We start from the raw sequence: 27973 nt of genomic DNA, 5'->3' as shown, positions 1-27973 counted from the left end.
TACAAACAAAAAACCAATTCTGCGGTTTGGTGAGGCAATCAGAACAACATTTGCTGCTTCCCCTAAAATGTGGCCATGCATATGCTTCATTTTAAAGTGAAGACTTAGCTAAAGACGGATGCTTTCTTCAAGTTAATAGGTTGTCCAATATCATCATCATCATCATCAATGAAACCAGTACTTCCACAACAGATAGCTAAAGGTAAGGGTTTTCCCCCTCCCCCATGTATGAGTAGGTTTTGCAACTTTAAAAAAATCCAATTTGCAATTGAATGGACATTTGGAATTAATGGGCATTCCATCCCCTGGCTATTCAATTGAGGATTTACTATATTTATAGTTTGAGAACCACTGATTCTTCAGATTAATGGAAAACAAAAGAAGCGTCCTGTGTTTTTCAACTAATTCACATTCAATTTGATTTTTGAAAATAGCTTTTAAAAAGTATTGCAGAGGAGAAGCAAGTACAGTAATTGAATTTCTTGTGGCTAGAATGTCGTGTACGGTGTTTGCATTATATACCTACAGTGTGACAGGTATATATCTCATTGTTCCTGTTCTTCCCTTGTACAATCATCTCCTCAGTAATATGTAGCCTCCCAGGCTTCCCATGTTTAACCTAAATCTTTACTTTACTTTACTTTATTTAGATTTATAAACCGCTCCCTCTCCCCGAAGGGACTCGGGGCGGTGTACAGTCAGAGTTAAAACATCATATACATATATATACATAGAGGAGGCGATATACAAACTGTACAATAATAATAAAATTAGAAACAACATTAAAATCTACCCCAAAATATACCCCAAAATTAAAAATAACTGCCAGGAGGATAAGGAATAGGACTATAAATGGGCCAGGCCAGCTAATTGGAACAGGTGGGTCTTGAGTTTCTTGCGGAAGGAGCGGAGATCCGTGGTGGTTCTAATATCGGGGGGGAGGTCATTCCAGAGGGTTGGGCCCATCACAGAGAAGGCCCTACTCCTGGGCGCCTCCCGCTGGCATTGCTTAGTGGACGGCACCCGGAGGAGTCCCTCCCTGTGAGAGCGAATTGGTCGCAGGGATGTATGGGGTAGGATGCGATCCAGAATGAAACTTTCCCCATTGACTTTTGAGTAGCAGTACATGTGTCACCAATGAAGGAGAGTCAGCTGGAGTAACTTGAAGAAATGTTCTATTTTCTCTACCCATATATTTGGAGAAGAACTCAAAATGCTATTTCTGCTCAGAATGGCAATTCGCCACACACCTGCTTGCCATGACCAACCTGCCACAGTCAACTCACCATGGCCAACTTGCTGCAGGACAACTTACTGCGGGACAAGAGTTACACTAATATCAAAGAAATGACGGAATAGAATCATTAAAGAAAGGATGGAAAAAGAGGATGGACAGAATGAAATGTGAATAGCAAAAATTAAAAATCATTTTTATTTATTTTAAATAATTAAATAAAATCGTTAAATTGTCCCGTAATGAGTTGTCTTACAACAAGTTGGCCATGGCGAGTTCGCCTGCTGCGAGTTGGCTGTGGTGAGTTGGCTGTAATGACTTTGCCACAGCAAGTTGTCCCATTCCTATCCTAGATGCTGCGGCTAATTATAATTCTGAGAATTGCAATTTAGCAACACCTGAATGGCCACAAATGTCCAGGTCTCATTTAAACGCATAATTTGGTGCATGTGTTAAGCTTATTTAGAAATAGATTCTACTAATAGCAGTGAATGGATTGCACACAGCATATAAAATGCAGAACATGTATACAGGTAATCATCACTTAATGCCCCTAATTAGGACTGGCAAATCCATTGCTAACCGATAGACTTGCAAAGTAAAAAATTATGACTATGCTGATTTACAACAGCAGTTCCAGCAGATCTGGTTACAGTCATTTAATGAATAACCACAGGTAATTATGTGCAATATAACACATATGTCCCATTCAACCTCCTGCTATCTTTCCCACTGGCTTTGCTTGTCAGAAGCCTGCCGGGAAGGTCACAAATGGTGATTGCTATGTGCTGTGACCATTATAAATGCTAGGCAACAAAAATCATAAACGTGATTACAGGGACACTGTCAGGGTTCCAAGTAACACCCCCAACAGAATTAAAACTCTGAGGCAGTTATGTTCCTCAAAGTATAAATTTATTAGAGACACTATCTCCCCCTCACCCCTCCCATTCCCACAGCTCGCTGTGGCAGCCCTGAAGACATTCTTTAAAGATAGCTCCAGGCAGTGGCGGGATTCAAATAATTTAACAACCGGTTCTCTGTCCTAATGATTTCTTCCAACAACCAGTTCACCAAACTACTCAGAAAGTTAACAACCGGTTCTCCCAAAGTGGTGCGAACTGGCTGAATCCCACCATTGGCTCCAGGGTGGACCGACACTGTGACAGCCACATCTTTGATTGGTTGTAAATCTGTTTTTTCAGTGTTATCGTAATTTTGAACGGATGCTAAATGAATGATCATTAAATGAGAACTGCCTGTATAGGATGTAATCTAACAATTCCAGGTATCAATTGGCTAAAAAACACCATTTGCACTAGAACACTAATGTCTGGTAATTACCAGAAGCTCCATTCATGCAACTATTAATCTCTTATGTAGATTTAATATTCAAGTTTCATTTTTTAAAAATGGCTCTAGGATGAATATATAGGGTAGCACAAAAGACAATTCTACCTTTTATCAATGCATATGTGCTGATCACTACATGAGACTGCTTACTGTCTTCAGGAATATATTTTGAATAGTTCCCCCATACGTTTCATTTTTATAAGATTATTTACAGTATGATAGAGAAAATAATGATTATTAATGTCACAGCATCAAATATAGCTCTTTTAACTTGGTTACCTATATGAATTAGGTTCAGTACTTAGGACAGACCAAGTAGCTCTTCAAGAGTTAGTGGTGTCATGGTTAGAAGCAATGGTAAAGCAAGATATGGATTTAAAACCAGTAATATTTGGTTGGGCATTTCAAAGGGAATTCAATACATATTTAATTTTACACATGTTAACAGCTGTTGGTATTGTGTTTGCACAACAGTGGAAAAACAAAGATATGAAAATGAATAAATATTAGAACGTGCAGGAATGAATAGATTGACAATTAAAATCAAGAAGGCTTCGAATACTTTTTCACGTGATATTTGTTTCATCAATTGCTAACTAACAGAAACAGAAATTAGAAATCTAAAAGTATGAAAGAAGACATCAATTATGTAAGGAAAGGTCCTAAAATGTATAAGGAAATATTATTAGTACTTGATCATTATTAATGTGTAGATAACTGCGGGACATTACACACCCACACACACAAACTATGACAGTGCCAGGAAAACACCAAAAAATAACAATTTCCCCCCAAAAGACTGCAGACGAAACCAGTTTTTTTCCCCTAACCCTAAGGACAGGAAAGACAAAGCCACTGGAATAAAAACCATCAAGGCATTGTGGGAAATTATAAAGAACAGTGCCAGGAAGCTCACAGAACCTGCAACCACGTCACAATTACCTAAACAACCAGTTATCACACAGAAACGCACAAAGTCTGGCAAAGCTGCCTTGCACCAACCTGCCCATAGAAAAGCAGCCACTTTGAGACACATAAACCATGCACCAACCTGCACACTTAAAAGCAACATATTGCATCACAAATAAAACATTTGCAAAAAGGAATAACATTTCTTGTAATAAACATATTCTATAAACAATAAATAAATACAAATTCCCTAAAAATATATATTTTTAAAAGATATTCTATAAATAATAAAACAAATCCTTAAAAGCCATTTAAAAATATTCTATACACAATAAATTAAAATAAAACCATTTAAAAATATTCTATACACAATACTTTTAAATGTATTGTGGATACAATATTTTTAAATGGTTTATTTTAATTTATTGTTGATAGACTATTTTTTAAAATAGTCTAAGACAATTTAAAACAAGATTCTACCAACAATAATTTAAAATAAAACAATTTTAAAGTATTCCACACACAATAATTTAAAATAAACCATTTTAAAGTATTCCACACACAATAATTTAAAATAAAACCAGTTAAAATTATTCCACACACAATAAATTAAAATAAACCATTAAAAAAAATTATATACTCAATACTTTTAAATAAAACGATTAAAAATTCTATGCACAATACATTTAAAAGTATTGAGTATAGAATTTTTAAAAAGGATTTATTTTAATTTATTGTTGATAGAATCTTTTGTTTAAATAGTCTAAGACAATTTTTAAAAAGGATTCTATCAACAATAAATTAAAATAAATGCGATGGATGCAGCAGGGAGCAGGCAGGCAACAAGGCAGCAGGTAAGCTGGACTGAAGGGACAAGGGACAACCAGGTCAGCTAGGCCCACTGCCTGGCAGGCGTAGCCAGCCAGGCAAGGCTGGGGACTGGGGGAGGGGCGGGGGTAGCAGGAAACTCTCTTTCGGCCACACGGTGTACGCCAGCTCGCGCCACCACCACTGCCACCCACCCCCTTTCAGCTGTGGGCTGGCATATGCTAGCTTCCCGCCACCGCGCCCCTTTCGGCCATGCAGCGTATGCCAGCTCACACCTTTCATACGCTACCCTCCCGCTGCTACCCTCCCTTGCACTTAATTGCTTACCTGAGGGAAACAGCAAGCTGCTGGAAGGCGAAGTGAAGGGAGGACCCGATCAGCAAGCGCGATGAAACAGCTGCTCGGGAACAAGAAAGACTCTTTTCAAAAGAGAAAGACTCTTTTCAAAAGAGGAATGTTGGCTGTTGGCACCGTGCTTTTAAACGGGTGTTAGAGGTGGGCGGGTCAACTCCAGCCAGTTCACTGATTGGCTGGACTCCAGCCAATCAGTGAGTGTCTGGCTGGGCTAGTTTAGTGCGGACGGGCAGGGGAGCCAGTAAGCTGCGACGGAACAGGCAGCACGAGCGAGCGACAGGGCCGGGGCAGGCGTTCCAGAACTTACTTCCGGGTCCACCGGTGGAACCTCTTCTAACCGGTACGGTAGATTTGACGAACCTCTTCTACCAAGCCGGTTAGAACTGGCAGCAACTCAGCTCTGATTTCCAGGGATCAAAACATCATGAACTGAGAAAAGAGATTTGAAAGGTAGATCAGGCAATGCATTAGATCTAGTACAGTGGTGGGATTCAATTTTTTTTGCTACCAGTTCTGTGGATGTGGTTTAGTGAGCGTGACTTGGTGGGCGTGACTTGGTGGGTGTGGTTTAGTGGGCATGGCTTGGTGGGTGTGGCAGGAGAAGGATCCTGCAAAATCTCAATTCCCTCCCCATTCCAGGGGAAGGTTACTGCAAAATCCCCATTCCCTCCCGATCAGCTGGGACTCGGGAAGCAGAGAATAGATGGAAACGGGGCCAGACAGAAGTGGTTTTTACCGGTTCTCCAAACTACTCAAAATTTCTGCTACCGGTTCTCCAGAACTGGTCAGAACCTGCTGATTACCACCTCTGATCTAGTGAGTTTGAGAGAAAACTTCCCACCTTGATACATGGTCTTTGGATCCCGTCTGCTGCTTTTGCACTGCTTAGCACAATGTGGAGGGGAATTGAAGAGATGAAGAATTATAGTACTAAGGGAGCCTCAGGTGAGCTTAGCATTTCCGGTGGCCATGAAAAGTGATTGAAAAGGGCATTTTGGTCATTTCTTGGCAGGCACTGATTAACATCACTAGATAAAGAACTATGGAGCGAAATGGAAGATTATTTGCACGGAGATATGACAGTGTCTTAGATCTCATGACTTAGATGCTATGTTCCACTAAAGCGTGCTTTGAGTCCTGGACAGTGACGTGCGGTGAGGTTTACTGCTGGTGAGGCTGGTAACGTCATCAGGAAGGCGGGGAATGGGACCACGTGTGCTGGAGGCTCAGGCTGCCTCAGCCTCCAGCACACGTGATCCCATTCCCCGCCTTCCTGAGCGTGCTCCGCCGGCTCGCGCTCAGCAGTCCTCGAAAGCGACTGGGGAACGACGAGAACCTTCCTGCCTCTGCTGGACTTTGCGCAAGTCCAGCAGATGCAGGAAGGTTCTCGTTCCCCAGTCGCTCTCGTGGCTTCGTCATCCGGGAGCGCCGACAACATTTCTGCCTCCGCAGCTCCCGGGCGCGGCCGGCTGGATGTATATAATATCATATATATATATATATATATATATATATATATATATATATATATATATATATATATATATATATATATATATATATATATATAGTATATAATATTATATACTATTATTTCATGAAGAGAGGTGAGGCTCTGCCTCCCTTGCCTCTGCTGACCGCACGTCCCTGGTCCTGGAATACCTGTGACATATCAAATCATAGTTTCTGTGTAATTTGAATGTACAGTTGGTAAAACAATTGCGGAATACCCTCCAGTAGAATACATTTTAATCTTGGGAACTAACGGAATTGTACACAAGTAATTGGTCTAAGCTACTGTTATTTTTATAACTGGATTCGTACATATTTATTCTAAGCCTGAGCAGAACTTCTTATGGTTTGAAAGCTCTTCGTGATTTTTTTCATCAGCATTTCTTCCATTTTCACCCAACCCTGACTTGCATTCCAAATGGAGTACCCCTCCTCCCTGCAATTTGCCACGCAAGAGGCTGCTGGAAAACTTCCTGTGCACGCTTGGGAGCCATAAAAGGCTTATTCTGGCTCTTGTAATTCAGTGGGTTTTTTTCTTCTCGCTTGCTCCTTTACTCCCTCTCTCCCCCCCCCCCTCTTCTTTGGTTGATTCTAGCCCAGGAACTGAGAAAATACAGGTCATCTCAGTCATTGGGAATACTTTTGCATTTGACTGTATTCCAGAGCAAAACCAAAGGGCTGGATTTATTCAGCTGGGGAAATCTTTTCTGCACCTTTTCTTCTACCAACATATAATCTGCATCCCTTTTGGATTTACTTCCCACTTATAAAGGACTGCAGCCTCCAGGGAAAACAGAGCACAGATGTGAGTAACCATCCATAAATGCAGTTGGAGGGATTAAGGGGGCAAATGAGAGAATGACAGAGAGATTTTGGAGTTCAACCTGCTTTCTTTTTTTTCTTTTTTTTTGCAAAAGGTCTCGTTTCACAAGAGTACATAACAGCTAGCTCTTCAAAATTATATAGGGGGAAACGGCTTTTTGAAGCAACAAACACAGACTCTATGCTGTTATTTTTGCACCCACCCACCTCTTTTTTTCTCTTTGCCTGTGGAGCATCTTTTTTTGGTGCACAACTTTAATGAGATCTTAGATTAATTTAAGCATAGAGGTTATCAGTGATTCATCTAATATTCCTCAGTAGTTACTAAGAAGACAAATATGTATCCGTTTGGCAAGCTGTATCCTTGAGTTGTCAAAAGTCATTCTGTGTTTTAAACATTTGGGAATATAGCTATGCATGCTACAACTGAGGAAATTGCATTTAAGTATGCGAAGCTGAGTTTACACGCCAAGAGAGATATACATTGGATATGCAGTTGGGATGCACTATCTTTTTTTAAAAAAAAAATGCTACCCAGAGTGAATTTTCTCTAAGGGCAATTTCAAGCAAAGTACAATCCTTCCAGAAAGTGTTACTGCAGTGTTTTCAAGAGATGTGTGAGAGAGAGGCAGAAAACACCAGACTAGGAATGTTATTGGTGGTCATGAAATAAAAAAAAAAATACCAATATTTCTCGCAGAAGGAATTGTCTCTCTAAGATATTCAAATAAGCTATAGGAAGAATTAAATAATCAGATCATATTCAGTATTGAAAGAATATCAAACGGCAAATTAGGAATAAATGATTCCTAGCCATGGAAACAGACCTTAGTTGGAAATGGCACCTGACAGCAAATCTTATGAACCTGTGCCTGGCTTCTTGTGGATTCAGATACAAGATAGATTGACCCGAACTGCCATACTGAGAATTTTGAGTTCTAACTGGCAAGAGCTATCTTTATACCTAGTATTTTAAAACTATAAATATATTTTATGATCTTTTGCATGCAGAGTATGTACTTAAATACCTTGTTCTATAGTTACTTCCCTGTATGTTTACATGACAAAGGAGTTATACTAAGGTGAGATAATAGTATATAGTGCGGATAGGTAAATCCCTATGCAAAAGAATAAATGGTCACAAAATTAACATCAGAACCAATACTTAAGGGGCAAGCAGGAGAAAATGTCAATCTTCCTATGACATTCTGCTTCAGCCCTTTTTAAAAAAAAGGAAGTTGGAGTGGAGAAAAGATGAGTTGTATCTTAGCAAGTGTTGAATTCTATTATTTGAGGCTTCAACTTAGAGGCTTATTTTTAATACCACTGTAGGTGTTAATTAATTCAGCAGTGAAAGGTTCCTTATAAATGCACTGTGAACGATCACTGGGTTTGGTTTTTACACTTCAAAATGATACACTGTTTTAAATTTGATTTTCCCTCTTATTTTCACTGCCATTATTTTGTTTTCCTCTTATAACTTAAAAAGGAAACTCCTTTGAGTTTGATTTCAAGTGATTTCATGGATGTATTAATATATTGATTGACACAATACATCCACCATAACATGGGACCATTTTTGGAATGAATTTTGACCTACCCTATAGCTCTGTCCCCCATCTAAATACTAACCCGGCCAAACTATACCCATTAAAGCCAGACAAACTTGGCTTGTTCAAACCTTTGATCTAATAACAGACAAATACGTTGGATGTTCTTTTATTTTAACACTTTGTTATTTGATTTTTTTCATTAAGAATAAATTAATTTGGTAACTAAACTGGCCTTCTTCCATAACCATCCCTCCCCCCCAGTTTGGGTTGAAAATCCCAATTATTGCATTACAGGCAAATGAAGTATACTGCAAGGGAAACCCCTCCTGCTAATATTTCAAAGTTTAAAGCATTGTCCATCAAATTCATATGTATGTATGAATTCGTATGCATGCATGCATGCATGTATGTATGTATGTATGTATGTATGTATGTACACATAGTTAACCCTTTAATATAGGCATTTCATCTGTTCTATGTTACTCTCTGACTTAATCATTGGGATAAATATATTCTGGTGCTTCTAGTTGCTTGATTAAGAATGTTAACAAAAACCTGGATTTTCTTGGGCATTGGGAGGATACTTTGCAGAAGATGCATAGTTAGAAGAGCAGGTTTCATATACTCTAGTATTTAAAACTAAGTAATTTGGATCTAGCTAATATTTGGATGAGGAACCCTGGAGAATTTACAATACAATACAATAGTAGAGTTGGAAGGGACCTTGGAGATCTTCTAGTCCAACCCCCTGCCTGATTATTTCTTCCCTCTTCCCTTGATTATTTGAGTGCTATTGTTATAGTAATTGTCATAAATTACTTCAGTAATGTTGCCAGAAATGATGTGGATGTGTCCAAATATTATCGTGCCCCTACACTGGAGGTTTTAAGAAGTGATTGGAGAACCACTTCTCTGAAAAAAATGGTATATGGTTTCTTGCTTGAGTAGGGAAATGGACTAGAAGACCTTGTCCCTTCCAACTCTGTCATTCTGTTAAGTGCTTTTATATACAGTATACTCAGAAAGTATTCAGATCCCCTTCACTTTTGTCAAGTTTGTTATTCTGCAGCCTGATTCTACAGTTGTTGAAATTCATTCTTTTCTCTCATTAATCTACACTCAGTACCCCGTAATGACAAAGTGAAAATAGAAGTCTATATCTATAAAGTATGCTATTAATCTACTCACTTTCATTCTAGTTTACCACATTATCTTTTTTGGAGACAGGAAGAAGAAGAGATGATCTTCCATATGTTGTAAACAATAACCTTAACAATTCCTGCCAACATGGCTAACAAGTTCTTCAATGTTAATGCAACTTTACTTATTAATTAGTAACTTATGTCTGATGCACATAACTGCTGTAAAATGAGCCATTCTCCAAATTTGTCTATGGGTACAAATATAGGTAGGTTTCCATGAAATCAGGCATGCTAATTTATCAAAATATTGTATGTATATTCTAGTATAATTCTTACTTTCCAATAATATATAAGCATCTAGGATCAACCACAAAGTATCTTTGGAACAAGCCTTGGAAAAATCTATCTTAAAAACATGTTACATTCAATATGTTACATTTTTATGCCATTTACGGTGTTTTCATCAGTTTGCCACTGCTATCAGTTAAGGATGTGTTCTGAGTCCCGAAAATACTGCATGGCTTAGAACTGGGGTTGTGTTTGCTTTTTCAGGGTAACAACAGATAAGGAAGAGGTTCTTCTGGCAAGAAAAAAGTAATAATATTCCCATTATATTTTGGTATAAGAGATATATTTGGAAGGGGCAGCAGTGAGGAAAATGTGCTTTTTTATGAATTACATTTTAGGAATTGTCAATTGAAAGTGATAATATATGCAATGTTATACATCTAATAAATAATAATATAATAAATTTGGATTTATTAGCCGCTCCCTTTCCAAGTAGGACTCGGGGCGGCGTACAATGGAGCATAAACAACAACACCAAACGTACATACATATACAACACCTATACATACACGTATACATACACGGAGGAGGAAACAAATTGCATCAATAGACAGTTAAGATCAGCTTTAAAATACCCCAATTGTAAAAACCCAAAAAATTAATATTTACGGACAGTTTAAAAACAGTTTGGAGGAATGGGAAGATTACGATTGCAATTGAGCCAGGCCGGATAATTGAAAGAGGTGGGTCTTCAGCTGTACACGGAAGGAGCGGAGGTCGGAAGTAATCCTGATGTCGCGGGGGAGGTCATTCCACAGGGCTGGGCCCATCACAGAGAAGGCTCTGCTCCTGGGTGTCGCCCCCCGACACTGTTTGGCGGACGGCACCCGGAGAAGTCCCTCTCTGTGTGCGCGAATTGGTCGTAGGGATGTGTGGGCCAGGATGCGATCCTGCATATAACTAGGCCCTGTGCCATGGAGCGCTTTAAAGATCATAATCAAAACCTTGAAACGCACTCGGTAGACCACAGGCAGCCAGTGCAGCTCGCGCAGGAGAGGTGTTACAGGGGAGTATCTAGTCCTCCCCATAATCACCCGCGCGGCCGCGTTCTGGACCAGCTGTAGTCTCCGAGTGCATCTCAAGGGAAGCCCCATGTAGAGAGCATTGCAGTAATCCAGGCGAGACGTCACTAGCGCATGGGTGACTGTGCGTAGGGCATCCCGGTCCAATAAGGGGCGCAATTGGCGCATCAGGCGGACCTGATGGAACGCCCCCCTTGCTCATAAATCTATATTTATGAGTGTTCTTGAGTTTTTTTTCAGGAAGAAGAGGTAGAATACAAATTCAGAAATCGAATAAGCCAAGCCAAATAGCAGGATGATAGCAACAAAGCCTAATTAATTTATCTATAGATTTTAGTTAAATGTTTAATTATAGATTTTAACATATTAAAATTGTCACGGTCCCCAAAAGCAGTCAAAATGAAATTTCTTATCGGAGGAAGTTAATATGTAGTAATGCCATCTATTCTACTTGTAAGAAGGCTCTCTTCTCCATGTGTGACTATGGTATTGTAGTTAGCAGTGTGGTACAACTTCAGTTTAAGGAATCATTTGAGTAAAAAAAAGGGGTATCTATTAAAGCAAATGTCCATTCAAACACTGATATTTGTATCAATTTATATAATTTGTATAATTTTGTATTTCACATTATTTATCTGATTGGCAGAAAGGGCCATCAATTGTTTGAACTGATTTGGAAACAACAGGCTTGGTGTGTTATTTGGGGATGTAATTTCCACTGACATTTTATCCATTGCATCCGAAACATGCTAAATAGGAGTTCCTAAAACTGAGCTTTCATTGTACAGTAACTGAATTTAAAAAGCAAATAAACAAATCAAGAATGTAATTGTTTTTTCTCCCAATCTTATACATACTCTATAAACAGAATACTACTGCTTAAGGCCAGGTTTCTGCCCAAGTTGTTAGATCCATTTAAAATAAACAATTCACCCTAAAACAAGGTCAAATGAGTATTTGGGGCCAAAAGGCTCATTAGTTGACACAACAGCACATGTTGAGATCATATAATGGAAATTCTTGAAAAATTGGTGTCTTGGTGGGTGTGGCTTAATAGGAAAGCAATCTTTTATCAGAAAGTAATTTAGTTAAAACACTGGAAATTAAAATGAATTATTCTATTCATCCTGCACTTAGTTTTACAGTGATATAACATTCCCTTTGCAAAATTGGAAAAAAAAAAAACAGGAGCAGTAGACTAATTCAGTTGTTAGCATCAACAAAAACTGTCAAGCACATGCCATTTTATCTTCTCATTTTTGAAACCATGAAAAATCTGGTGCTTTTTTATCAACCATTGTGTGATATTTGGATACACAACAATATATAATCTGGGCCAATGCTTATTCTGGTATAAACCAATCCATTTAATGAAATGAGCTCTGGTTCCTGAGTGTATGGAACAATAAATGTGCTATCTAAGAGGCTGGGGATTAGATATTATTGTCATAGACAAACAGGGCTGTCTTTTTAAAAATAACTCACTGCCACCCTTGTTTTTCCATGATCTATTTACATTTCTGTTCTACAGTTTTACTTGTTTTTCTGGATTACATGTATGGAGCTTTTCCTTTATCTTACCTGCAAGAACAGTTGCATGTCAACTTGGTGGGAACCACAGTTACACACATGTATTTGCTTACATCTTTAAAGCCACTTAATTTCTTCCATCCTAAAGAAAAAAAATCTTGTCTGGGAAGAAAGCATTCAGCCTGAGCCTGCTTATGCTCACATGGGGACATTGGAGCAGCTGCTGCTCGCTGTAAGCATAAGCAGCTGGTCCATTTCTCCCTAACCTCATTTACATACTTGTCAGCTGTTCAGAGCAAGGCAGGGAAAATAATCCCTTTGCTTGTCATAGGAGTTTGCAATTTTTGACTGTGCCCTAATTAGTGCACTGTTTCCTGGTGCTCACAGCTCAGGGATGTGTTGCATGAGACAGCAGCAATTTATGGGAGATGAAGTAGGTGTGAATGAACCAGGAAGACAAGAAATGGGGGCTTTGACGGATGGGCCCAAGAATGAAGCCAAAGTTGACTGGAGGAAAATCTTCAAAGCTGGATAGAGGCTCTGATCTGCATTGAATTTTGGGGATGCAAGAACAAAAAGAATGAATGTAATTTATCTTATTATTTAGGATCAACACCCAGCAGACAAAGAAATGGAAGATTAACTGAGAGGACCCAATAAAAGGTATGAGAGTTATTTGTGTATCTAAAGAACAAAGGGGACAACCTCCTCTTGATTTTAAGCCTTCCTAATGGATCCCACAATCAGCATAATACCCAAGCCAAAGTTTATAGTAGCTGCTGTCTAACATTAATATTTGATCGACCCTAGGCTATAGAACCAGTTTGGTGTAGTGGTTAAAGCATCAGACTAGAAATTGGGAGACCCATCAGTTCTAGCTCTGCCTTAGGTACAAAGCCAATGATGTGACCTTGAATCAGTCACTTGTCTCAGCTCTAGGAAAGAGACAATAGCAAACCACTTCTGAAAACAACTTGCCAAGAAAGCTGTCCAGAGTTTTCTAGGCAGTCTCCAAGAATTGGATATGATTGAGTAGAGGGGGGATGGGGAAGGCTAGAGATAGTAGAAAACTCATACAAAAGTTAGCTGTAGGACAGAGAGATGCATCCATGGAATTCTGAAGTCACTTGAAATCTGCATCCCTATGTTTGAACATCTTGTTTGCTGAAACTTTCTTATGTTTTGTTGCAGTATATATGGATTACTAAGCAGATGTTTCCCTGTCCCTGAGATGGAAGTGCCAAGCATCAAGGATTTTCAGTGGAAAACCCTAGCACCTTTGCCAAGTCCAAGAGTCTATTCTTCCCTGGTAGAGGCTGGTGGACAGGTGTTTGCCATCGGGGGCTGTGATGACAATGGTGTGCCAATGGACAGCTTTGAAGTGTATTCCCCAGAAGCAAACCAATGGAACTCTCTGCCCCCAATGCCTACAGCCAGGGCTGGGGTAGCAGTAGCTACACTGGGCAAGAGGATAATGGTGATTGGAGGCATGGGAGCCCATCAGATGCCTTTGAAGATTGTGGAGATGTACAACATAGATGAGGGCAAGTGGAAGAAAAGAAACTCTTTGAGAGAAGCCTCAATGGGCATTTCTGTGTCAGTAAAAGGCAAGAAATTTAAATAAAATAAAGTGTGTAGTAGAAACAACTTTAACATTGAAGGCAGTACCCTGTCCTTGGATCAGTGGTGAAATTCAAATTTTTTTACTACCGGTTCTGTGGGCGTGGCTTGGTGGGTGTGGCAGGGCAAGGATACTGCAAAATCCCCATTCCCACCCCACTCATGGGGGAAGGATATTGCAAAATCCCCATTCCCACTCCAATCTGGGGCCAGCCAGAGGTGGTATTTGCTGGTTCTCTGAACTACTCAAAATTTCTGCTACCGGTTCTCCAGAATCTGTCAGAACCTGCTGAATTTCACCCCTGCCTTGGATATATTTATGTTTGTAATTGGTGGGATGAATGCTTTTTTCATATGCAGATGCCTAGTCTCATCAGCAAGAAGCTATCAACTTCTTTTATACAGTCAGTATTATCTGATTTTGATCCTTTCACCTGAATTGTTGGAATAACCATCAATGAATTGCTCTGGTTGAGTTTATGTGGTTTTCAACCATCTGGCCTAGAACTCGCTGTGAAGTCTGTCTTGTAATTGGCGTATGGCCTGACCTTTTCTTCTTTTTCTTTTTAAACCCACATACAGTCAGGCACATTCTGTATTCCTGCCAAATATGGAAGACATTGTTTATTCTGTTTGGTTTGGTGAAGTTTTTATAGCTCTCAAAGGACAGATAAATCGGTGCTTTCTAGAGCATGTGACAGGCTGAAGGTTTTTGCAAAGCACGAGTGCCAAGATCATTCAGTAGGAATTTATATAGGAAGGTGAATGTGTGCAGTCGAGCGTCAATCTTTTTTCCCTTCAGTATTTTTACCCTCACATTACAACCTGCTTTTGAATGATTGTATCATTTTAGATGACTATTTACAATGAAAAGTATCAAATTGCTGTTATGAAATAGAAAGCCAGAAGCTTCCTTTTACCCAAACAAGCATTTACCTGCTTAAATGAGTGCTTGACTGCAGGAGACATCGCTTAGAGAAGAAGTATTTGTTGAAATTTAGCCAAGTGAAATGAACATGCATTTATCATTGCTGTTCTGCATGTGAATATCTCTCATTAGGTGGACTAAAGCCATAAATAAATTTATAGCAGAACTTGGTGGAAGTTTTACCTTTAAAACAGTACTCTTCGATCTCTGGAATATGATAACAATTAATGTGTTTCCATTCAGGGATTATTCAGATTTTACATTTAAAATGTAAGATGGATTATAGCTCAGGTATATTTCTGCCTAATAACTTTGTCCTTAAATCTCCACATATACAATGGGGTAAACTCTTCCTGGCCTGCTGAAATCCTAACACCAATTTCATATTTTGTTTCGTTTTCTCTTCCTATTCCAGACTACCGAATCTATGCAGCTGGTGGAATGGGAGCAGATCTACGTCCTCACAATTATATGCAACATTATGATATGCTTAAAGACATTTGGGTGTCCTTGGCAACCATGCCTACACCCAGATATGCTGCCACCTCCTTTCTGCGGGGCACCAAGATCTATGTTCTGGGTAAGAGTACACCTCAAGCATCTTCCCATTTTGCAGCTAACTGTAGCCCTTACTTTAATTTGTCTCCACGTACATAGTTCAAAAACATGTTTCTTATTCCTCAGACAGCTGCTTAAAATATACAGTGCTGAAAATGTCCTTTGAGTAAAAATGTCTGCGCAGTAACTGTCAGGTTTTCTACTGAAACCACAAGTCCATGGCTGCATCTCTCCCTCATAGTGGAAGGAAATAGTATTTACATGAACGTCACTTTCCCTATGCAATATTGTGAGATTAAGGAACCCACAAATGGGCTCTTGGAAGAAAAAATACTGAAGTGACATTTCAAAACCATCAGTCACAAATAAAATAAGAAACTTTTGCGAATAGGGTATCCACCAGTTTCAGTCATTGTTGGTGACATCTGTGGCAAAAAAAATCTAATATTTGTTATGTTCCCAGAAAGATAAAAATATAGAACCAATTATTAGTCTTGTTTCTGCAAAAATAAGACCATTTTACTTCTTTTTAAAAACTACTTTATGTAAGATCAGAAAGGTCGGCAGTTTGAATCCCTAGTGCCACGAAGACATAGTGAGCTCCCATTACTTGTCCCAGCTTCTGCCGACCTAGCAGTTCGAAAGCATGTAAAAATGCAAGTAGAAAAATAGGAACCACCTTTGGTGGGAAGGTAACAGTGTTCCGTGCACCTTTGGCGTTTAGTAATGCCGGCCACATGACCACAGAGACGTCTTTAGACAGCGCTGGCACTTTAGCTTTGAAACAGGGATGAGTACCACCCCCTTGAGTCAGGAACGACTAGCACATATGTGTGAACCTTTACCTTTATCTTATGTAAGATCAAGATTACTATGTTCTTCAATTCTACCAACCTCAAGAGAACCTGGAAAGACTTAACATTTTTTTTCACACAGTGTCCAGCTAATTTTGTTTGCTGCCACATGTTCAGATTGTATACTTCAAACCATCTGTGGTCCACAGTGGTCCTCCGGGCAATTTCATCATAACTGCCCCTCATTCATTAGCTAAAGTCAGTTTGCTGCCTCTGACTTACCTCCCTGGGGTCACAAATTAGTCAGGAGCTTGCACATTATCTAAGTCCCTCTCCTCTCTTCATTACCAATTAGCAACACTCTCCTGGCAGGGTATTTCCAGATTGCTGTTTCCATCAAGAAATCCCTTGCTTGAAGGTCAGACATTTTGCTTGCTGGATAGAGTGGAAAGAATATATAAAGAGAAAAACCTTTCCAAGAAAGAATTCCTGAGTCTAGTGCTTGAAATATAATATTCATTTAGGAAATAACATGGTGATAGGAAACTCTGAGTTACTTTAGTCTGTGTTCAGCTAAAATACTGTAGAATGCTCTAGTCCTTTATAGAGTGATAGCAAATCAGATGAACAATACAGGTGAGAGATAGTATAGAAAGAAGGCAAAACTGAAAAAGAAGAAAGTGGTGGAAACCTGAGAATAGCAGTTAAGAAGATATCAAAGCACTTTAGGCAAGGAAATGAGAGTTCCCACTTCATTCTCATTATATCTATTGCCTCGAGGGTCAATCATGTTATCAATACAGAAAGTTGGTACACACAAAATTGAATTTGAACATTGATAATATAGTTGATAAAAAGCATTCGGAGACTGCAGTATCTCCCCTACACCCAACATACCTGCTGTCTGCAAAGATTAAATCAAAGGGTAATAAGATCTGAGCCGAGTGAAATAATAAAAGGCGTTTCTATTTTGATCTAGCTATTTTGATGAGTAAGTAAGTTGTCTTCTTAATTAATAGAAGCAACTTTTGTCAACTTCTTATACACTTCAGCAAGGTCTTAGAATGAGAGTAAATTCTGTTCACATCTACACAAGGGCTAACACCCTGTACTAGGGGTGGTTTTCAACCGGTACGGACTGGTACGGCCATATGGATGGTGAAATTTAGTGTGCCTTCCCGTACCCATTGGTCAGGAGGCCTCGTACCTGAACGCTCCCTCCCCTCGTTCGCTCTTTCACTCGTCCACCCATCCGCACCATGCTGCCGAAAAGTTCTCAGAAGAACCAGAAGAAGAAAGAACTGGTGAGTGGCTGGGCTGGGGGTGGGGGAGATGTTGGGGAAGAGGCAGAGTGGCTACTAGAAGAGTGTGTGTATGTGCACAGGCTGTGGGTTTTAAAAAATGTCTTGAGTGAATCCAGGAAGAGGGAAGAGGCAGAGGGGATGGAAGATTCTATAGGAACACATGCTTCCAGCCCCTCTGCCTCTTCCCACTTCCTGGATTCACTCAGATGTTTTTAAAACTCACAGCCTATGCACAACATACACTCTTCCAGCCCCTCTGCCTCTTCCTTCTTCCTGGATTCACTCAGGCGTCTTTAAAACTCACAGCCTGTGCACATGCACACACTTCCATCCCCTCTGCCTCTTCCCTCTTCCTGGATTCACTCAGGCGTCTTTAAAACTCACAGCCTGTGCACATGCACACACTTCCATCCCCTCTGCCTCTTCCCTCTTCCTGGATTCACTCAGACGTCTTTAAAACTCACAGCCTGTGCACATGCACACACTTCCATCCCCTCTGCCTCTTCCCTCTTCCTGGATTCACTCAGATGTTTTTAAAACTCACAGCCTGTGCACACGCAAGATGTTTTTAAAACTCACAGCCTGTGCACACGCACACACTCTTTCACTCTTTTAAAAAAGACTGAGTGAATCCAGGAAGAGGGAAGAGGCAGAGGGGCTGGAAGTATGTGTGTAAGGTAGTCAGTAATGTTGAAGACCGGCAAGGACAGCCATATTTCCTCTGTAAGTAGCTGTCTTATTGTTTTGTGTACTTATTTTATTCTTATTTAAATAGTAAGTGCACAAAATAATAAATTTCCTTTGTATCTTCTTTTTGTAGGTCATTCTTTGGGGCAAAGAATTCAGTAATATCAACTTGGCCACTCCCACCCAGTCACATGACTGCCAAGCCACTCCCACCTGGTCACATGACTGCCAAGCCACTCCCACCTGTCACATGACCGCCAAGCCACTCCCACCTGTCACATGATCACCAAGCCACTCCCACCCAGTCACATGATCACCAAGCCACTCCCACAAAACAGACCACACCTACAGAATAGGTTCTAAAAAAATTTGAAACCACTGCCCTGTACTGAGTACTAGGCATGAGTAGCTAAGTGCTGGCTGGGCAAATCTGGGAGTTGGTCCACACCTCTTAAAGTTGTCCAGTTTGAAAATGAGTAGACAATAGTTATCAAGCTTCCTGCAAGGGGAGAGCAAGAGCGATAGGAGAGGAGTTATTTTTTATAACTATAAAAAATAATAGTGAGTATTTTTTTTTTTACTAAAGTAGTTACATAAACAGAACTCACAGTAAAGAGCACTTCTGGCTCTCTTTTGTTCATTCTTCCTGCAGCTGGTAAGCATGCTTAATCCTTCTTTGATGATTTTAAAGCAGATATATTTTCTACAAATCTCAAGATCTCCCAGATGTGCTGACAGCTCCCTCTCATTGCTTAATTTTTATTGCTCCCTTTTGGCTCCAGTTCTGTGTTGAGGGAGTGATTACCCATCATGTCTGGATAATCATTTTGGTTAAGGTCAACAGTAAACATAAAGGAATAGCATCACTGCTAGCACCACCACCCTGAGCAACAGATCGGAAAATGAAATTGATATCTTTCAAAGATTAAAATGTTGCTAATAAGAATGTAATATTGCCTAAAATGAACACATTGGTAGAAGCTACTAGCAATAGCACTTAGACTTATATATCGCTTCATAGTGCTTTTACTGTCCCCTCTAAGCGGTTTACAGAGTTAGCATATTGCCCTCAACAATCTGAGTCCTCATTTTACCCACCTGGGAAAGATGGAAGGCTGAGTCAGCCTAGTGAGAATTGAACTACCAAAGTGCAGCCAGCAGTCAGCTGAAGTAATCTGCAGTAGTGCACTGTAACCACTGTGCCACCGTTAAGCTCTATGACATGCTTAACGATCCTAACTGTAACCTTGAAGGAAATATGCAATCATTTTGAAGCATAATTGATAGGACATCTACGGAATAAATTTATTATCCTGCAACATCACATACTTTATTCCAAATATACAGGCAGCGGTTTGTCTGATTTACGAACTTAAAGAATAAGAGTTCTAAGAGTAATCATAATGATCAGCTGTGCCATGTGATAAGTTAGCTTTCTAACTAAAATGTTGAAGAGTAGCAGAAAAATCTGTTCAGCTGAGTGACTATCCAGAGAAAATTGCTTAATGAGGGGTCATTCTTCTTCTAAATATTTCATAGGTAAGTCGGGTCTTGTTATTTCTTAATAGGGTGAGGATTAAAAGGACATAAAAATGAGTTGGTTTTTCAGTAGCCCAGAGAATCCTTTTCCTTTCACTTCTGATAGCATCTCTTTACTTTGGTTCCCATTCCCTGCTGCTTTCAAAATGATGAAAAAAATAGTATTGGGATGAAGCCAAGCTGATCTTTCACTACAGTATCTGCTTTTCTTTACTGAAGGTGGAAGGCAGTCCAAGTATGCTGTGAATGCCTTTGAAGTATTTGACATTGAGACCAGATCTTGGACCAAATTCCCCAACATTCCCAGCAAAAGGGCTTTCTCCACCTTTGTTTGCACAGAGAACAACATCTTTAGCCTTGGGGGATTGCGGCAGGGCAGATTGTACCGTCAGCCCAAGTTCATGAAAAATGTAGATGTCTTTGACATCGAGCAAGGTGAGTTCTTCTGTGATTGTCCTCCAAATTCCAATATGGCTAGGCATTGATTGGGGGTGAGGGTGGTAAAGCTTTTTATGGCACACTTTTTATAACTAGTAAGATGATTCCTCTGTTTCTCTGTGGTTTACTATGGATATTAGGAGCCACGGTGGTGCAGTGGTTAGAGTGTAGTACTACAGCTACCTCTGCTGACTGCCGGCTGACTGCAATTTGGCAGTTCAAATCTCGCCAGGCTCAAGGTTGACTCAGCCTTCCCTCCTTCCGAGGTGGCTAAAATAGGACCCAAATTGTTGGGGACAAAATGCTGACCCTGTAAACTGCTTAGGGCCATAAAGCACTGTGAAGCAGTATATAAGTTTAAGTGCTATTGCTGTTGCCATCAGCAATACATTTTGGGAAGATTCTGAAAGTATAAAAAGTGGCTGTACGAACCTAACGAACTGAAGGTTGCTTACCCAAGCCTTATAATGGGGTGTACAATCTATGTTCCCTGGTTTGCATTTAACCTCTACAAAGTTTGGGATCTAGTCCTATTGATCCTAAAGAAATTACTGCCAAATTGGCATTATTAAACTGTTACTTCGAACTGGCAGGAAGGAAAATTGCTAAATACATGAAGAATAAATATACAAAATGTATTTACCTTTAATATTAATTTTAATTAGAATAAAATGTGCTTCCATTCCGATTCCACCTACTTGTCTCTAGCAAAACACAAAAAAGTAAAAAGCAGCCCAAGTCCCCAAAATGTTATGCATCTCTGATGTAATAAGGGAATTAAGGTATGTAATATAATAGTAAGCATTATGAATTGCAGCTTTTGATTTCACAACCCAAGTTGTATCAAATTGTATACTTATCCCTAAATACGTATTTGAGAAGCCCATCATGTAAATTATATTTTCAAACCAAGTGTTTGCATTATAAGGCCTTCATTAGTTAATATGAGAACGAATATAATAGTTTAATAGCAAAACATTTTTATTCAGCTTGCTGACTGCCGCTTCAAGGATTTCAAGAATCTTATTTGTAGCAAAAATAATTTCTCCAGGTGCCAGAAAACTCATTGTTCCAATTGTACTGCCAATTGTTCCTAAATTTATATTAAGCTTTAAAGTTCAGATGTAAAATCTTTATGTGAAATTCACAAGTCCAGAGGTCAGTTTTAACTTAATGGAGGAGATGAGTCTGCTGAGAAGTGAAGCAATTTATCATCTACTGTGAACAGTAACTACACACCAGAGAAATGGCCCCACATATTATAGAGTTAATGGAGGGCAGCAGTTTTTTATGAGACTCTCTTGAACTTCAGATTTTCATGTTTTTCTAATGCCATGGGCTCCAAATTTGCCGAAACCCAGGAAGAGTTGGATGTGGAATGTTAACTTTTATATGTTAATGAATGTTAATATTTTAGAGCTCTGTGTGGAATTTTACTGGTAATTGGATAAGGAAATGTTACTTATTTGAGTTGCCTATTATTAAGAAAAAGGGGCAGCCTGGTGGCTCAATGGTTAAGACGTTGGGCTTGTTGGCTGGAAGGCTGGCAGAATAGGTTTGAGACCCAAGTATCACACGAGAGGTTCCTGTCCTTGCCCTAGCTCCTGCCAACCTAGCAGTTCAAAAGCATGCAAATGTGGGTAGATACATATAGTAGGTACCATTTTGGTGGGAAAGTAAAAGTGCTCTATGATGTCATGCTGACCACATGATTGCAGAAATGTCTTCGGACAATGCTGGTTCAATGGCCTTGAAACAGAGATGAGCACTGTGCCCCCCCCCCAATAGTCAGCAATGACTAGTGGAATATAACCCACAGTGACTCCTTTACCTTTTTTTATTGCTAAAAGATGGTTATAAGATGAGGGTAGGAAGCTGCTTTTTTAAAGGGGGTTCTTTTTACTTTTTGCCTTCTTGCACTTTTTTCTTTTTTAGTTTGCATTATGTTTTATTGTTCTTTCTAAACCATTTATTAAAATTATTAGTAAAAAAAAAAAAGAGAAACCCAGGATAAGTTGTATGTTGGTTCTCTCCATTCCTCAGCAAACTGGTATCTTTCCTCAGGCCTGCCTCAATGGAATAGAATTTCTCCGGTTATAGTATATATTCCGTGGGGTTAACTAAACAGGGTCCCAACATTGCTGCACTAACTGTATTACCATAATAATTTTCCCAGAAAACAATGTCCATATCTGTACACCATTGCATTCTGCAGAAGTTACAATGGCAAAGGGCGGGAATACAACTGAAAGACTTGGTGATCATGTCTGTACCAAAGAGTAAAAGAAGTATAAGGGGGAGGGAAATATGAGCCCACAGAATATATCAGTGAGGGGAAAAAACTATTGAGTTATAGATCTCTAACATGTTATTGGCTATGAAAAAAGTCAAGATCATTTAATAATGAATCGGGTTAATTTTCAGGGGGCTGGATGAAGATCGATCGCTCATTTTTTCTGAAAAAACGACGGGCAGATTTCGTTTCTGGCTATTTAAAAGGAAGAATTGTTGTTGCAGGAGGACTAGGTGAGGATTTCCCCCCCCCCATCCCTTCAAAGTGAATTCCAGTTTGAACTATATTTTCCTGAAACAGTTACTTCCAGTTTTCTTTATATTGTGAATAGGAAATGGGCCTGTCCATGAGTCTACTTCAAAACTTCTCCAATTAGTCCTGCTCTCATTGGTGATCCCCTGCCTATTCTATGCCTTTGGAGCCAATAGAGAAGCAGTTAGTCTGGGAATGCATAAAGCTTTGCCATCATGGAGAGTGCAATTTAGAGAGTGCAATTTAGAGGGCTCAAGTGAGTAGAAAGTCACAAACTTCAGATAAATATGTCCAAGCCAGCAGATGATGAACTAGAACAGTGTTTCTCAAACTTGGCGAATTTAAGTCCTGTGGACTTCAACTCCCAGAATTCCCCAGCCAGCTATGCTGGCTGGGGGATTCTGGGAGTTGAAGTCCACAGGACTTAAAGTCGCCAAGTTTGAGAAACACTGAACTAGAATTTAATGGTTATTCTAGATAAGGTTGAGGGAAATAGAGAAAAAAAAGAAAGATGGCTGGATGGAATTTCCCTAGAAGAGCTTTGTATTATTACAAAAGTCTAGGTGTCAAGCATATATTTACTTCTACAATTATCAGGAATAAAACTTGACTCAGTAATGCTGAACTAAAATCCATTATAGCTATAATATTTATCCTTACAAAATGAACTGAAAAATTACATGTTTTTTTTGTGTGTGAAGTTGGGGGTCTGGGAAGAGAGATATGCAAGATTTAAAATAGAAAAACTAGAAATAGTTAAAATGAAGAAAAAATAAATACACACAAAACTTTATAAGCTTATACTATGCGCAGCTATGATAGCCAAAATATCTGAAGTGTTTAAATTCACAATTATTTGTGCAGCTGTGAATATGATACAAGGGCAAATCAAATCAATGTCTTCTCTAAAGTGAACAAGACAACCAAATCTATATTCAGGGATAAGAAGAGTGTGTGTTTGTGTGCCTGTATTTACATATATCAAAGCAGAGGGAGGAAATCACCTTTTTCTGAAATTGTTCTCTGAACCTGGCATATAATTAATTGTGTTTTCTGTCTAGGAGAATAACAGCATTAGAAATCCAGCTGGTTTAACTTGTTTTCTGTGGTTTCTCAAAGACTATTAGTTAAGGAACAGCAGTAATTTCTCCAAAAAGTACAGTTCCTACAACAGTTTTTCAAGTTTGGGAACTTGAAGATGTGTGGACTTCAGCTCACGCAGTTCCCGAGATAGGCTCAACCAGGTTGGCTGAGGAATTCTGGGAGCTGAATTCCACATATCTTAAAGTTTCCAAACATATATCCCAAAGAATATATTTTCCCCAAATATGCATACATAAACACATATACATGTATATCCTTCTTTTTAAAAATCAGTGATCAGTAGAATGTTTATTGAATAGCTTTGGAATTCTGTGCGTTTTTAATCCATCTGTAATCATATTTTTCTCTAACCAGGAAACCAGCCAACTGTTCTGGAATCTGCTGAGGCCTTTCATCCTGGAAAGAACAAATGGGAAAGTTTACCACCTATGCCTACTCCACGCTGTGCTTGCTCCACCATCGTGGTAAAAAACTGCCTTCTAGCAGTAGGTGGAGTGAATCAGGGTTTGAGTGACGCAGTAGAAGCATTATGTGTCTCTGATTCCTAGCTGAAATGTCATTGGATGCTCACCATTCACCGTGATCTATAGACCAAGAAATAGCTCTGCAGCCTTTGAAGCTGGGCCAGTATCTTCAGTATGTGAAGAGTTGACACTTTTCCTTCACCATCTCTTGCACTGCCTTGCTTTCCTCTAATTCCTTTCACGATGTCTTTTGGAGAGAACAAATTCTCGCTCCATGTAGCTGCACAATTTTGTGGCTCTGTCAGCTGGCAGAAGCTCCTTCCTAGGATGATATCATTTCCTGAAGCATTATGGAGCACCACTGATGTATGAGATTATAGGGCAATTCCACTGTCAACTCTGAATGGCTGAAAATCAGGCCAGTTTTGTAATGGAGCAATCAAGGTTCATAGCCTAACAAGAAGTTTCATCCAAGGATGAGGAAGCATATCATCTAGGACTGCAAGAAGATTTTGCTTTCCTCTGAAATATCATGTACTAGTAACAGCAGTTGAACAAAATCGTTAAGATTTTGTGCTGGGCTTTTCCAAGTACTTTTTGAAGAGTCACAATGGAAACAAAGAAGGGAATCTCACAGGGCTAGAGTGCAGTGTGCCCCAGCAGTTCTGAGCTCTTAAATACTGCCATTATGATAATGAATTTAATGTTTTTTTTTCTGTGGGGAAAAATTTGAAGAGTTTGTAGTCTTCAAAATTCCCTACTGTGATATTGGACATACAGGCATTCAAAGCATCTTTCATGAATGTCTTCCAATCATGCAGCTTATGATAGTGAAGCCACCTCAATTGGTGTGAGAGCAAAAAACATATTAGCAGTATATTCTGTCATTACAATAGCAGATTGTTTTATCCAAGGCTCTGAAAACAAAATATTATAGGTGAAAATTCAATTTCAGGAGAAGAATGCCTCTGTCCCAGGAACCAAAATATTTCTCCCTTCCATGAGCTTTCCTTCCTTCCTTCCTTCCTTCCTTCCTTCCTTCCTTCCTTCCTTCCTTCCTTCCTTCCTTCCTTCCTTCCTTCCTTCCTTCCTCTTTGTGTGTGCATGCACACAAGGACGCTGGCTGAGGAATTCTGGGAATTGAAGTCCACAAGTCTTAAAGTTGCCAAGATTGAAGACTCCTGATCCAAAGCACACAAAGTGTGGTTGAATTTAATATAATTGATGTCTGAGTAGCAGGGAAGTTATGGACTTGACTCATAGCCACTTTCACATGTCCCATGGCAACAGTAACACTTGGGTGCAGACTTGCCTGCCTTTTTAAAAAAATCTGTTTCATATATTGTTTATCTTATTTAATCTACAGGGTGAAATTGTCAGTTTGATTATTGATTCGTTCTGGTTAGTTATTAACAAACAACACAATTAAAGTCTATGTTCATATTGTAACTTGAATAATTCCTCTGGGCAGTTAGTGTTCTGTTCTTATACAGAAAAAAAAAATAGAGCCTAACGTTTACAAGAATACTATTCTTAGTGTTGATTTAGCTGCTATAGAGCAATCATACACATTCACTAAGTTTTTTTTTTTTCTGCACTGCAGCCTTAAGCTACTTAGCTGTTCTGTACATACTATCTGTAAATGAAGCAGGCTTAAGAAATCCATTTCCAAATTTCAACCTTTCGTCCTCTTTGGTTATAATGATGGCCAGGTGTCTTACCTGGATTGTAGTTACCACTGGCCCTGATTGGTGGATTCCTATTTTCTTTATCCCTCCCCTTCCATCCCAGGAACATACTGCAAATTGCTTTCCTTAATGTGGGCAACAGAATTTGAGATTGTATAGTTTTCTGTGAGCCCCCCCACCCGCATTGACTCCCCTTCACTTTCCTGTCTGGTACAGCCACTACTTAAAAAGAAAGCATTACATTTTTATCATTCCTGCTCAGAGGTGGTGTTCAGCAGGTTCTGACCAGTTCTGGAGAACCGATAGCGAAAATTTTGAAGAGTTCGGAGATCCGGTAAATACCACCTCTGACTGGGCCCTCCCTCACCTTTTCTCTGCCTCCCGAGTCCCAGCTGATCAGGAGGAAATGGGGATTTTGCAGTAACCTTCCCCTGGAGTGGGGAGGGAATGGAGCAGAGATGGGTTCCTACCGGTTTGGATCGGTTCGGCTGAGTAGGTAGTAACTCAGCCTGCCACACCCCCGAACCATTCTCTCGGCGTTGCCATAGGCATCACCATCTTGCTTTTTGCTTCTGCGCGCAGAAGCATTTTTAGTACTATGCCTGTGCACATAGCATGCATCAAGTGCACACGGGCAGTGCGTCCCTGAACGAACTGACAGTAGCAGCATCCAGAACCCACACCTGGAATGGAGATTTTGCAGTATCTTTCCCCTGCCACGCCCACCAAGCCATGCCATGCCCATCAAGCCACGCCCACAGAACCGGTAGTAAAAAATGTTGAATCCCACCACTGTTCCTGCTTCACTTGGCTGCAAAGGAAAACTGGCAGAACTCTTGTCAAGTTCATCTGGTTAAACAAGGGGGGGGGAAGGTCACATTTCCCCATTCTGACTGTGAACTAGCAAGAAAATGAAATGAAGAAAAGAAACAGAAGTTCACCATTCTGGTCCTTGTAGGAGGGGGCAGGAGGGTCAGCAACCCAGAACAAAATGACACTGAAAAGAAGGGGTGTTCCTACCTTAGTGCACGGTAGTTGTGTGGAGTGGGCAGTTTAAGCACATTGAAATCCAAGGGTGCAGTTGAACAAAATGACACAAGTCAGAAAACACTACTTTTAAGAATTGAGAATGAGTCTGTGCATTCCTGCTCTGAAGAAACAGCCGGCGGCTTATATTCATGATGGGAAAACCTATTTTTCTCTGCAAAATTGGTTTCAGTCACTGCTCCCATCATGTGACCTGCAAAGAAGTCATATTGTTACCCCCACAGCCTAAGAGAAGCTTTGGATGAGTCAATACAGTCACTAGGGACTAGTATGACTCAAGAGAGATTTTATCTTTTTAATGGATGTGCATGTTATCCTGGAAGGATGTCCCATCCTCAGATAAGCAAACACGAAGTCAGGAAATATCAACTTTCAGCCACATTTTTTTTTACTTTTTAAATTTCATAGGATTTGAATCCTACGTAATCCTACGTATTAACACAGCTCTTTCCCTAGTGGTGCTCTGGACAGCCGAGTTTCCATCAGGTAACTAAATCAGCCAGACAGTAAAAACAGATGACAACAAAATAAAAAGCACACAGGAATGAAAACAGCAAGCAAAAATTCTTGCATGACATCAGTACTTGTGAACAGAGTAAGATACTGAAAAAAGAAAGGATCCTTGAATGGCATCAAAACATAAACATTGG

The 27973-nt window shown here is 39.7% G+C and overlaps 1 protein-coding gene across 5 annotated transcripts; it reads left to right on the top strand.

The window, feature by feature from the left end:
* KLHDC8A (kelch domain containing 8A) lies at positions 1-26183 on the top strand. Of its 5 annotated transcripts, XM_081948690.1 has the most exons (8): positions 6802-6995; positions 10260-10301; positions 13215-13270; positions 13799-14214; positions 15571-15735; positions 20257-20472; positions 22900-23001; positions 24479-26183. In XM_081948690.1, exons 4-8 carry the CDS (start codon positions 13839-13841, stop codon positions 24670-24672), a joined length of 1053 nt encoding a protein of 350 aa, XP_081804816.1. In that variant the 5' UTR covers positions 6802-6995; positions 10260-10301; positions 13215-13270; positions 13799-13838; the 3' UTR covers positions 24673-26183. The 5 variants fall into 5 exon arrangements, with proteins under 5 accessions (XP_081804815.1, XP_081804816.1, XP_081804814.1 ...); XM_081948689.1 differs by lacking the exons at positions 6802-6995; positions 10260-10301 and adding an exon at positions 1-202; XM_081948688.1 differs by lacking the exon at positions 10260-10301.
* The last annotated feature ends 1790 nt before the right edge of the window (positions 26184-27973 follow it).

Source organism: Natrix helvetica (genome assembly GCF_964273705.1).
Source record: "Natrix helvetica genome assembly, chromosome: 3".
NCBI classification, from domain to species: domain Eukaryota; kingdom Metazoa; phylum Chordata; class Lepidosauria; order Squamata; family Natricidae; genus Natrix; species Natrix helvetica.
Note: the sequence above shows the minus strand (reverse complement) of the source record. Positions and strands in the feature narration are given on the sequence as shown.